This window comes from Ammodytes marinus (assembly GCF_949987685.1).
Source record: "Ammodytes marinus genome assembly, chromosome: 11".
NCBI lineage: Eukaryota > Metazoa > Chordata > Actinopteri > Uranoscopiformes > Ammodytidae > Ammodytes > Ammodytes marinus.
Window position 1 is genome coordinate 19,149,707 of NC_137215.1, and position 12,953 is coordinate 19,162,659.

General features: G+C 41.8%; 1 protein-coding gene across 1 annotated transcript in view; it reads left to right on the forward strand.

Moving 5' to 3' along the window:
• The window catches only part of itga9 (integrin, alpha 9), a 50,107-nt gene extending 39,649 nt beyond the window's left edge, over positions 1 to 10,458 (forward strand). Inside the window, exons 22-28 of the mRNA XM_080037074.1 lie at positions 352 to 460; positions 563 to 670; positions 2,054 to 2,179; positions 2,361 to 2,480; positions 2,570 to 2,665; positions 6,003 to 6,122; positions 8,026 to 10,458. Coding sequence (XP_079893200.1) covers positions 352 to 460; positions 563 to 670; positions 2,054 to 2,179; positions 2,361 to 2,480; positions 2,570 to 2,665; positions 6,003 to 6,122; positions 8,026 to 8,124 — 778 coding nt within the window. The 3' untranslated portion in view covers positions 8,125 to 10,458. The remainder of the gene's footprint in view (positions 1 to 351; positions 461 to 562; positions 671 to 2,053; positions 2,180 to 2,360; positions 2,481 to 2,569; positions 2,666 to 6,002; positions 6,123 to 8,025) is intronic.
• Positions 10,459 to 12,953: the final 2,495 nt, after the last annotated feature.

Here is a 12,953-nt window from a genome sequence, read left to right on the forward strand (position 1 = left end):
ACTGGTTGCTCATTTGTTGGCTCTGGGGAGTAGAGGGAGTCATTTTGTCAGTATGGAGCACGTCAACTTGAAAGGCCTTATCTTGGAATGCTTTATCATAGCTCTGCCTCAGAGTCAAGGGAAAGAGATGTAAAACAGCCCAAATCCGCCAGAACTCTGACATCTGATAAGCTCTGTGTGCTCTCTTTAATCTGAAGCTGGACAGGTCTGACTTATGTCTCGCTGGCTGAAGAATCTCTGCTGCCCAGCTAGTGACAGCAGAGATTCTGTCACTAGCTAAAGCCACAGAAGCCAGAGGTTTTCATGAAGCTTTGCTTTAAAGATGATGTTCTTATGTGCTGTTGTTGGCAGTGTGGTGACACCGAGCTCCTTTGTGTATGGAAACTCAATTGACGCCTCACGCTTCGTCCAGTTGGAGGACATGGAGTGCCACTTTCAGCCTCTCAACATTACTTTCCAGGTACTGCATTTTTCAGTGTTTTACATGTTTCTCTTTGAATATATTCTCTCCTCTTTGCCTTTGTCTTCATCTTTCCCTGTGTTCTGTGTGATGTGCTTCCAGGCCATAAACAAGGGGCCCAGCAGGCTCCCTGGCTCCACCGTGGACATCAGGATACCAAACCGGCTGGCTGGCAGCGGAGCTGACATGTTCCACGTCATTGAATCACAGGTGGATGCCAACAGCAGTCTATCTACGTTATTTATTCAGCCCATACAATTATTTATTAGTTTATTCGCCTTCAGGCGGCCACATTTTTACCTCATTCCATTCAGCCTGTGCCTGTGGATCTCACATCTCTATGTGGCACAGCTGCCTGTTTCCACTGCGGAGGACACTTTTACAGTATGTACAGAAATTTGCTAAACCGTGGGCCTTTTGTAATGGCTTTGGCAATGTGCTAAGTGTGGGGGCACAGCTTGGCCAGTGAAAACCTATGCGAGACTGTTGACGTTGCTACTGAAGCTAGCCAACCATTTTGTTTCACAACATTATGCATTTAGATAAAGAAACATAATACCCCCACTGGGTTTGAATGTTTTCTTAACCCCTGAATTGCTCCTTTCATATAGGTAGATTGTGAGGGAGCTCAAGCTGTTAATTGTATTTGCTGTGAATGGGCAGACGGCATAGACTGTATCCCACCCTCCTTGAGCCCATCTGGAATCACTTTCAGGGGATCAGACATCTTGCACGAAACGGGAATGGGACACCTGCGGAGCTGGCTACTCCCCAGTACCATCCCCAAGCCTGGAACAACACATCATAAACACTGTTAACACTGCATCTAGCCTGTGGCACACCGGACAGTTGCACACTTATATTTTACAGCCAGATATTCTTACCTTTTACACAGACCTTCATTTGTCCCGTGATATACAGGTTCCTGCCGTTTGCTCCATATGTTCTAGCATACGTCCTGTGCAAAATAAATCCCTCAAGCTTGGTTCTCTACTGGGGAAACAGTGCTCTCATGACAAGGGATTTTACCAGGTTAACGTTTGTGCAGCCTATCAACTTTCACACCAGCGATGGCAACAAGAACACAGGACATGAGAAAGTGCGGCGAAGCAAGCAAGTCAGTCAAAGCTCAGACATGATGGGTGGCAACAGAGCAAACAATGAGGAAAGCCAGAGGAGATTTCCACCTCCAGAGCTTCAGGTCATACTGCAGAGGGGGGAAAGGGGAAGTGCTCCCAGGGGGGTGGGCAGTAAACCAGACACCTTTAAATCACTCCATATGGGCAAGTCTGTGTGTGTGTGTGTGTGTGTGTGTGTGTGTTTTGGGGGGAGGGGGGTAACTTCCTGTGAGCCCTGGAGACCCGTAACAATAGTAGGGATTAGGCCAGTTTAAGTGACAGAAGTGCTACTGTTGAGACTTGTGCTGTAAAAACAAAAACAAATCCATACTTAACTTTTTCAACATTAACTTAACAGAACTCCTGCTCCGTGCCATTATTACTGTACTGTTATATTTCAAACTTCCTTAGCGCATTGGTTGTAAACTCTTGTTTAACACAACTCACTGTTTCTCCACCCTTGTCCTGTTTGTAGGTGGCCGACGGCCGAGGGAACTGCACCCCTCACAGGAACCCGACACCATGCACCGTCCCCCAAGACAGAGAGAACATCTTCCACTCCATATTTGCCTTCTTCACCAAATCGGGCCGCAAAGTCTTGGTAAATATGCAGTGGGCCCTCATGGTGCACTTTGACATTTCAAAGGTCACCCACGGTCACCCCATTGGAGGATTCTTGTTTATATGTTGTTGTTTTTAGTCGGTGCAACATCTGTTCATCACACATCCTTCTCTCCTCTCTTTCCTGTCTCTCTCTCTTTTTTCTCTATCTTCTCTAAAAGGACTGTGACCGGCCTGGGAGAGCGTGTATGACCATCTCCTGCACTCTGGGTCCGCAATTAAAAGAAGAAGCGTTGAGCATAGATATAAAACTTTTACTCAACACGGAAATTCTTAAGAGGGTAAGAAACACGTCACAAGTTTGACACATTTAGTTGCAGGTTACTGTGATTGTACTTGTAACTGTAATCCCCTGTCTCACAACACACAGGACAGTTCCTCTGTGATCCAGTTTGTGACAAGGGGCAGCGTGCAAGTGAATGACAGGGCAGTGGAGGTGCCCAATGGCCTGCCAGAGGACATTTCTGTGAGTACATGACCTTATACCTACATTCATGGCAATACTTGACACCTTTGACAGAATTACAAAATAGTCATTTTACAGCACACTAAAAAAAACTGTATCAACCATCACATTTGGTGATATATAGCAGCTTTAGAGTATCAAAGTTTGGGTTGTAATATTGAAATTGTTAAACTAGGTGTAACCTAAAAAATTATAACCGCACTCTGCAGTTCCCCCATAGCTATTTCTTTTTTGCATTTTAGCCTCTCTCAGCTCATTGTTTTGGTTTTAAAGCCAGCAGCTTAACTTCGGTTGATTCTCACCACCCTCCACTACTTTCCAGCCACAGCCATTGAAGGTGTAATTCAAGAAAGAGAACGTGTACACCAATGTGCATGACCAGTATCAAATGTGAGACAGAGAAGTGGGTGTCTAGCTGTAGACCATAGTGGAGCATTTAGCTAAAAGGCCCTGATATACAAATCCTATTTTGTGTAGGGTGAACTGAGCCTTTTAAACGTGTTTCGCATAAGGCTCTGTATGGTTGAAGTGCCTTGATACATTTTTCTCTTGCCAAGATGTCACAGGCTTAAGTGCAGAGCAGAACCGCTGAAGCTGATAAGGCTGCTTTTGTCTCGCTCAAAGTCACCGTGGCAGAGGAGACGATGATTGAAGCTTGTGTCTAGACGTTTTGGTTGAAAGAGATAGTACTCACTACTACACGGCTATGCCAATAAAAATATATCAATAACCATAGATTTTAGCTTTAGATGCACAGTCCAACATACTGTGGTTAGACAACCCTCGAGCTGCTGATGTGAGCCTAGGGAACAGCTGGGGGACTGTGAGTATTAGTAGTGTATGGTATGGTGGCACTTCTATGGGGGCCCTTTTTTGGAGGCGCTCAGCTGTGCTCAAGGCCAGACCCTCCCCCCCCTACTGTTGTTCGCTGAGTGATTGAATGGCCCACCAGATCAGATGTGATGATCACATTGAGGGCCCAGCACGCTCGCAGTGAGATCTCTCAAGTGATTGGGGTGCTGACCGCGCCACAGCCCCCCTCCCCCTCTCCTGACCCCGACCTCCAGACGTGCTTGGAAAATTCGGACCTGCCGTTAATATGTCCATATCGTGAAACTCTTTCAGCACTTAGTGAGTGTGCTCATACCCCAACAGACTCCCCACTCTCCACCCCTATGGTTTTAGTAAACACAGTTACCTTATACCCTCAGGAGCCCTGCCGGCTAGAGTACACACTTTAAAGTATAATTTGTGGTCCCCTGGTTGTCAGCAGAATGTCAAGCACACTTTTTTTTATCACCCGTGAAATGTAAACAAACTGATGTGAATCCGTAGCATTCCGGCCATAAGTCTGCAAGTAACAAACTTAGCATCGCAGAGCCGAGGTTTAATGAACCTCATGTCCAATCGCACATTCCCAGAATGAACTGATTGTACAAGTTATATTGGGGAAAGTCAGAGAGCAACGACCAGTAGAGCTTTCATCTTTTCTGTACACGCAAGCGCATTGGCATGCATTACAACAGCTAGATTCCAGAACGTGGAATAAGGGGGGCTGGGGAGGTGTTAATGTGGGAAACCATACAACTGAGAGATTAATCATCACTTGTCCCCTTGGTTTTGTCTTGGCTCCCAGTTGTCGTTTCATGCCGCACTTGTGCTGAAGGAACATGCAGCACAACACATTGAAGCAGCAATGTTCCTCAGCCAGTTCTGAAATTGTCCCACCATTTTTTTCCAGTAATAAATTACCCAGGGTGATTTAGGATGTCACACACGGTTTGCCTTTGTTAAAGATCATTAGTAAATAAACCCGTTTATTTCACGACCCTAGTGAATTTGTAATTTTTCTATCTAAGGCCTGAATGCTGACATGAAAGCATGCTTAACTGTGGTGCGGAGTTATGCAATATTTCACTCAAACCACAGTTAATTTAGTTTTGTTTTGACAGACGTTTGTTGTGTACAGACGTATCAAATAGCTTCAAAGTAAATCTGTCACACAAATAAAAGTGATGGGAATCTTTAACATCAAATAAAAATTCAAGCACTGCTGCTTGAAATTGATTTTTAATAACTTTGTTTGACTTAAGTTACAGCAAACATTACACAACATTAAATAATACATTAATACAATGGTTACAGTTTGCATTGGTTTGATCCCCTGACTTTTAAATTAGTTTTCTGTCAGTGACAGATTATCCAGCAGGGTCAGCGTTTACTCATGTCATGGGAAACGGCTTCAATAGCTCTTATTTATTGTGGAACCAGGCTATTTTCTAAGAGTTGCCAAGCCTCCCAGGCTGGATGAGAGAATTTCCGGAATTCACCACGAGACTCCAAATTGCAAAGAAGGAGAGTGGATGATATATTATTTTGAAGAGCACTGACCTAATAAGATGAAAACGTGTTGGCATCAAGCACATATACACATGTTATAAAACAGTGATGGTCAAGCTAACTGAATAGTTCAATGATATTAATCCTGCTACTGATAAATGCATATGGAGGTGGCCACTTGTTAGAAAGTTGGAGCCAATGATGACCACCAAGAGTGTACAGCCCTTCTGCTCTGTAAGGCTGTACAGCAATGCTTTGAGCTAAAGCTAACTTAAGGCAATGTCATAGTGTTATAGGAAGTTTTTCGTTGACCAAAGCATTAGACAAATTCAAATGGAGACCTAGATAAAAAGTCCACTCTGGGGACCACCAGAGTCAGTTAGACTTATTGTGTGGAGACCAGGAATGTGTGTATGAAATGGCCTGGCAATCCATCTTACAGTTGTTGAGATATTTCAGTCTGGACCAAAGTGGTGGACGGACGGATAGGCTGACATCACTATCCATATAGGCCAGGCTGCACAATTTGGGAAGGGAAATATTTTGTTGCAGCACAAGTCATTAACATTTTTTTTTGTGATTCTTATTTGTACGATTGATTCATTGATTTGCTCTATATGAAATATCCAATATCATGCCGTACAGTGGGGCTTTAGGTTGAACATGCAGCTCATTTTTAATACAGATCAACAACAGTTTGAAGAGCAAATTAAAACAAGATGTGTCCTGGGTGTTTCTGTTGCACTGTATTGCATCACAAGCAACGCATGACTTAATGAGTGCTCTCATTTGTCCCCGCACGTGTGTGTGTGTGTGTGTGTGTGTGTGTGTGTGTGTGTGTGTGTGTGTGTGTGTGTGTGTGTGTGTGTGTGTGTGTGTGTGTGTGTGTGTGTGTGTGTGTGTGTGTGTGTGTGTGTGTGTGTGTGTGTGTGTGTGTGTGTGTGTTGTATTGTATTGGAGCGTGACTCACAGACTGACTAAACCGATTGTGTTTCAGCTGGTGTTCGAGGCTCTCCACAGTCAGGAGCCGAGAGGTTACGTCGTGGGTTGGATCATCGCCATCAGTCTGCTGGTGGGAATCCTCATCTTTTTGCTGTTAGCTGTGCTACTCTGGAAGGTGAGGCAACACATGAATGCACACTGTTTTGCTCAAGAAGTAGAGGCAAATAAATTGTCAGTTGTCACTAAACGTGTGCGTCTCAGCCAAAAGCCCTGTCTAGCAATGGCTAGAGCAGCACAGTGTCCAGTTGTGCCAGAAAACAGCTGGAGGTTAGCGGAAGAGGTGGGGGTGAGAGCTTGTTACTTGGGTTTTTTTTAACAACAATGAAAATGACAAATCGCAGACTGGGACAATAATTCACACCTTAGCACTCACATGAAAGAAGGATATAAAGGGGAAATGGCAATTACACTGCTGTCTAGAGGGGCCTGTGATCACACAACTCCTTTTCACTTTTTTTCACTCCCTCCTGTTCCAATGGGAATACCACAACTAAACCTTGGAATGTTGGTCCGGGGATACATTCCCCCCCCGATCCCCAGGTCCTCGGACCTTGCCAAAATAAACCCCACTTACAAGAGCAGCACATGTCCTGTAGTGCTCTTTTCGGGAAATGCCTGAGGAGAGTACAGGTCTGTATCAATAAACTTTAGCAGTCAAAACGCAGATAAATGAATGGAGTCGTAGTGAGGGAGGCATCATCCCAGTGTGGCTGCTTTGTTTAGAGACACACCAGGAATCTAATGCTCGCTTCACTCTGTTGATACTCACACTTGATAAATGCTTAAGTTATTCCTGACGAAACAGCAGACACGCTTGATTTGCTTCCATCCACGCTGGTGGGTTTGTGTGGTTTGGCCTATTAACTTGAAATTGTGTATGTTTTATGTTGCTGCCGCACATTTTTCAAAACATACCACGCCGTGATGTTTTAAATTGATTTCCTACCTCCCAGGCATCTGTTGTATTCCATTTGTTTCACTGCAGGAGAAATCCCAACCTGCAGACATTTGTAACTTGAAGATATGTAATCTGTCACTGTGAATTCAAGGTTTGAGTTATTTCACGTTAAAAAGCTTGCTATTATTGTACGAAGGCAGTGGATAGAAGGGGCTGTTTTATATTAACTCTCTCATTCAGTAACACTCCTGAGAGAGTCAGTTGCTAGTTAACATTGCATTTACAAGCTATGTCAAATCAAATCCAGAACACAAGCAAGACAATGTAGGGTTAGTTGTTTCACATTAAAAGTGTTGCTGTTCTGTTGCTGATTCTCATAAGTGATAGGCTGTGTTTTTTTTGGAGCTCTCCTGTTTAACAAAAGTGCCTTTTTTGATTTTTGATTTATTATTTTTTTCATTGCCCAATGATCAGTGTGAGAACATTCTACCATGGAGAAAGTGTTTTAAAAGAAGTAACCACACAATGACAACATAGATTTAACATCTACTTAATATTGACAGTATAGCCTGACAGACACAGGATATGAATAGGCTCATACACATTTTGATATTTAAAAATTTAAAAATCGAATGATATCCTGGAACAGACAACATTTTAATAAATTCATAACACTTACATACTCTTTTGATGAGGAGAAATATTCCGGCACATAACTCCCCCAACACAGCATTGTGCTTTACGCAGCTAACTGGCGGCTGTCTCCACCTTCACATTTTCTTCACTGATATGAGAGAGTTATCTATCTTCTCATCTCTTTGAAAGAAAGCGAATAAGCATTGAACAAATCCTTTTGAAGGGTGACATATCTGCAGATACTGACAAATCTGTGTTGAGCTTTTATGGGGTGATAATATCAGCAAGTGGTTGTGCCCTAGGTCACAGCTATGCATAATAATCCGTCTCAAGTCAATTTAGTTTGAAAAAAAATGACGGCCATAAGATATGTCATGATATGCTTTGGACTAAGGTCAGCGGTAATGGTAAGTATATGAGATGTGGACACAGATCAGATGCACCTTACTTAACGCTCACATTTTCCTCTCTCGTTCCCCGACAGATGGGATTCTTCCGTCGGCGCTACAGAGAGATCATTGAGGCTGAGAAGAGCAGGAAGGACAGTGACGAAAGCTGGGACTGGATGGAAAAGAACCACTGAGACTGGCAGTGGGGGTCCCAGAGGAGCCAATGAGATTAGGGATTGGGTCGGGAAGGATCCAATAGCAGCCCAGCCGCCCCAGTGGCACCAGGCCCTTCAGTCTTCCATATGTGGAAGAGAAGAATATTCTCCATATTTTTTGGAGCCTTTTTTTTTTTTTTTTGTGGTTGGTGTCCAGGAAACTTCTGACTTCTGAGGTGACAGTGTGGCTTACCAGAGGACACTTGATGTGGAATTCAGCTAATCTCAAAGGAGGTAACTCCCAGCCAGCGGAGCTGTTGACGGAGACCCATATCCGTACGGGGATGTGGAGACGGCATGAATACTGGTGCACAACGAAACCCTCAGGGCTGTGTTACATAGCAAATTTATTTTTATACATACACTTTAAGCCATATTGTGTAAAACTGGGCTTGGAGAAGAGTTGTGGTTTTGAAAGGCCATTATAAACATACTGTATCTACGGTGTGTTTTTCTAAAAAGCACTGATGTTTGATAAGAATGAATGCCTTGGCTCCATAACTTTACTTTTTATGCCAAAGATATGTCATGTATAGTATATGATTGGAGTCGGTTGTATATTCAGTTCTTCCTGGGGAGTGAAAGATTGTATCTTTTCTGTACTATTTCCGCCTTATGAATATCTGTGTCACACATCTGACTGTCCCTCCCTTCCACAGATAATCGGCCTGAGCTAATTCTCTGTTTTTGCCCCGAGAACGCAAAGATCAGAGCACTGGGTCCTCACGTCATGCTCGTGTTGTCAGAGAAGTCTCCGAAGGCCTAGTAAAAGTGCACTCTGAGGTCATTAGGGCCCAGTTCAGGATGCGGCAATTAGCAGCACTGCAGAGTTCTCTATTAACACTTTATTTGCCATGTTTCCTTTATTATCCACGCCCGGACGGCAGAGGATGGGGTTGTAAATTATACTGTAAGAGCCGCTGGTCACATTTCAAGCACTGTGACTCTCCATTAGCATTCCATTTGTCATGGCCTGGTTTTTTTCAGCGAGTTGTGTGTAGGGGGATGGCAGTAAACGTAAATGATGTTGTCAGATTTTAAACTTTTATCTTCACTCTCTGCAATCCTCAACCACCTCGAACGTGCAATGTGCCATAGATCGAATGATCTGAAACTGCTTCTGCAAATAACTATAGAACTATCAGGTTTGCAGCCAAAGAGGGACCCCCCAAAACGTGAGCAGGTTCAAGTGACGATATGTTAGTTCATTCATACTGGAAATATTGTAGGACATGATTCACTATACGTCATGACACTAAGACCTGATCGTGATTTATTTTCAAAAACCTTCCCAGACTTCACCAAAGCGGACCATATATAATATTACTATAATGTTATTAGGCATTTGGTTTTTGCGTGAAATGTGAGATGCATTACTCTCCACGGCCAGATGAAAGTCTGCGTTGGGAGTCCACATACAGTCATTTACAGGGGGCCCATGGTATGAGTAATGCCCTAAGAATAGGTGGGAATGTGCTGCACTCAATCACTACACATAAACGAGCTCTTTTGGGCTCCTGGGAAAAGCGTATTTAAAGTCAACATGGAGGAATGTCAGCGCCCTGAAGATCTGCCACTACTAAAGTTCTCAGCTCCTCTGTACTAAACTACTTTTTTACCCCACATGTTCTTGAGACTTTCTTAAAGCTGGGCTTGATTGTGGATGAATTTTTGCAGAACACAGTGAATTGAATTTCTGTAATTAAAATTACACAAAATAATATGAACTATTGTATAAATTTTTGTATCTTAAATCATGCTCCAGAAAATGTTTTGACGAATTGGATGATGATGATTTGACGAATGAATTATTTGAACAGATAAGCGGTAAACATTGCAGTCTTTTGAATGAAAGAGTTTTGGATGATTTTGCAGTAGACCTCGTCAGATTTTAACGTGCAATGCCAAAGAATAAAAAAAACTATATTCTGACGAGTTTCACACTTTTCTCTCAGACTTCAGTGCTATGACACTTTATGGCTCAATTTGATTGCTCTCCTCTATATTGTGCTGATTCAATCTTGTATTGTTCCAATACTCTTTATTCTACCATTTATTTCCACTGGCTTGACGGCATATACTGTAAACATTCACGTCTTCCCTCTACATCCGATTCCATATCTGAATGCAGAGAAACCAACACTTGACATTTTTTTTATTTGTAAAATTTTGACTGTGATGGTTATATATATATTGTATGTTTGTTATCACTGTTAATCACACCGTTATTTGGGGGGTTTGTTCTGAGTTTACTACTGTCAATGAATATCATTTCCATTATAGTGTGCTTTATGTTTGATGTTTAAAGTTGTGTCAGAGCTGTATATTTATCTGTTGATAAATTTTAGAGTGAAACGTGGTGGCTTTGTGTGCTGTTTTTGTCAGAATGAGTGCAAAGTGTGACCTTTGGTGTGTTCACTTTTGATGGTGTGTGGTGCTCTCTGCTGGCTGCTTTGCTCTTGATGTGCAGGAAGAAAAACACTGGGTAACACTTTAGTTCGATAGTCCACAGTTGACACTCAACAAGCCATCAGTTGATACGCAGTTGAATGTCAACAGTGAATGAGTTTACATATCTCAACAGATACGTAACATAAATTCAACTAACTGTAAGTTAAGTCATCAGTTGATACGCAGTTGCATGTCAACAATGAATGAGTTTACGTATCTCAACAGATACGTAACATAAATCAACTAACTGTAAGTTAACCATAAGTTGCACTATTAGTAGATGATTAGTTGACATTCAACAGAGCTTGTTCAACAGATAAAAAACAAGGATTCAACTAACTGTCTGTTAACTATAGGTTGCACTATTAGTAGATGTTTAGTTGATATTTAATAGTGATTAAGTTGATACATATTTAGAATGGATTCAACTGTCAGTTAACTATAAGTTGCATTTTTAGTAGATGTTGTTTTGTACACGTAACATGCATTCAACTAACTGTCAGTTAACTATTAGTTGCATTATTAGTAGATGGTTAGTTGATATTAAACAGTGAGTTAGTTGATACTTAACAAAGCTTATCAACAAATATGTAACATGCATTCAACTAACTGTCAGTTAACTATTAGTTGCATTATTAGTAGATGGTTAGTTGATATTTAACAGTGAGTTAGTTGATACTCAACAAAGCTTATCAACAAATATGTAACATGCATTCAACTAAGTGTTAGTTAACTATACGATAATTTTATTGTTAATTTATTTTTACAAAAACAGTCTGCAACAGACATTGTACTTTTTATTAGATTTTCTTTACAAATATTCAACTATCAGTTGAGTGTCAACTTCTAGTAAGTTGACTATCAACTGCTGTTATCAACCAATTCTCAACTTACGTTTCATATGGATCAACTTTCCCCCACTCACAAGGAACACATCTAATGAATGAACATTCAACCCTCTGTTGATCATATATGTTCATTGTAAAATAAAGATGAGAATGTTTTATCAATCAATAGGCACCCTGTGTAGGTGACTACCTGTTGATTGTCATACGACTGTCGACAAACTATCAGTCAATATTCAACTTAGCATAAGTAGACAGGTCTTGGGACTGTCAAATTAAAGTGAAAACAGTTTAGTGTCTACACACTATTAACAGAGGAAAACAGAGAAAATAGTTGACTATCAGTTGATTCTCAACAAACTATCAGTCGATGTTTAACTAAGCATTAGTAGAAAGGTCTTAGGACTGTCAAATTAAAGTGAAAACAGTTTGGTGTCTGCAAACTATCAACAGAGCAAAACAGAGAAAATAGTTGATTCTCAACAAACTATCAGTCGATATTCAACTAAGCATTAGTAGAGAGGTCTTAGGACTGTCAAATTAAAGTGAAAACAGTTTAGTGTCTGTAGACACTCTACAAACTAGTAACAGTACAAAATAGAGACAAGTTTTGCTCAACTGATCAGTAACACTGGATGACCGCAAAGTGAAATAAACAACACATAAGCAGCATATCAGATAAGAAAGCAACTTTATTATTAACAAAAAAAAAACTTTAACAATACTTTTGGTGCAAAGGAAGAGTTCAAAGAGTCAAACGAACCAACTATAAACAGGCCTACTATACACAAACAAATAAAAAAACTTTTCTTTTCAAAATAAATTAAAACACTCTACCCTTTCTCCTCTGTCCATTTCAGCCTATTTTGATGTAAATGGCTCCGCTTACTATAGCCCCTTTTACACAGAGATTGCGGCATATTGACGGAACAACATCACTCCAATATGCCGGCTTTGCTTGCTTCTGTGTTATTTACACAGAACCAAGCAACGCCGGCCTGCTGGCGCATCAGTAGTCCCTTTTACACAGCGCTCCGGAATGAAAGAGGTGCTTGTAAACAGCGTCAGGTGTGACGTAAACATTTAGCGCCGCGCCGGTCAGCTGCTTTACAACAACAACAATGGCCGGTGAATTGAGAGCAGAAGTGCTGGAGCTTGCAGTAAGAGGGCCGTATTTTACTGTCCCCACGATGTGCCAGTTGATCTCGCTACGCGCTGAGTCCAACATCACTGGGACAGTTAACCAAACTGACTAAATCAATCCGACCGCTTCACCTCTGTGTGTGTGTGTGTGTGTGTGTGTGTGTGTGTGTGTGTGTGTGTGTGTGTGTGTGTGTGTGACAGGTTGGTTGTGAGCGAGTCTCTTTGTGAGGGCAGCGATCTGCCAATCAGACATACACATACACACAGTGTGTGAAGTCACGTTACTGTAGACAGAAATAAAGTGTGGATATACGCTCAGACTTAGGATAATAATAGCGGCGGCGGAATGTGTTAGCAAAACAGTAGCTA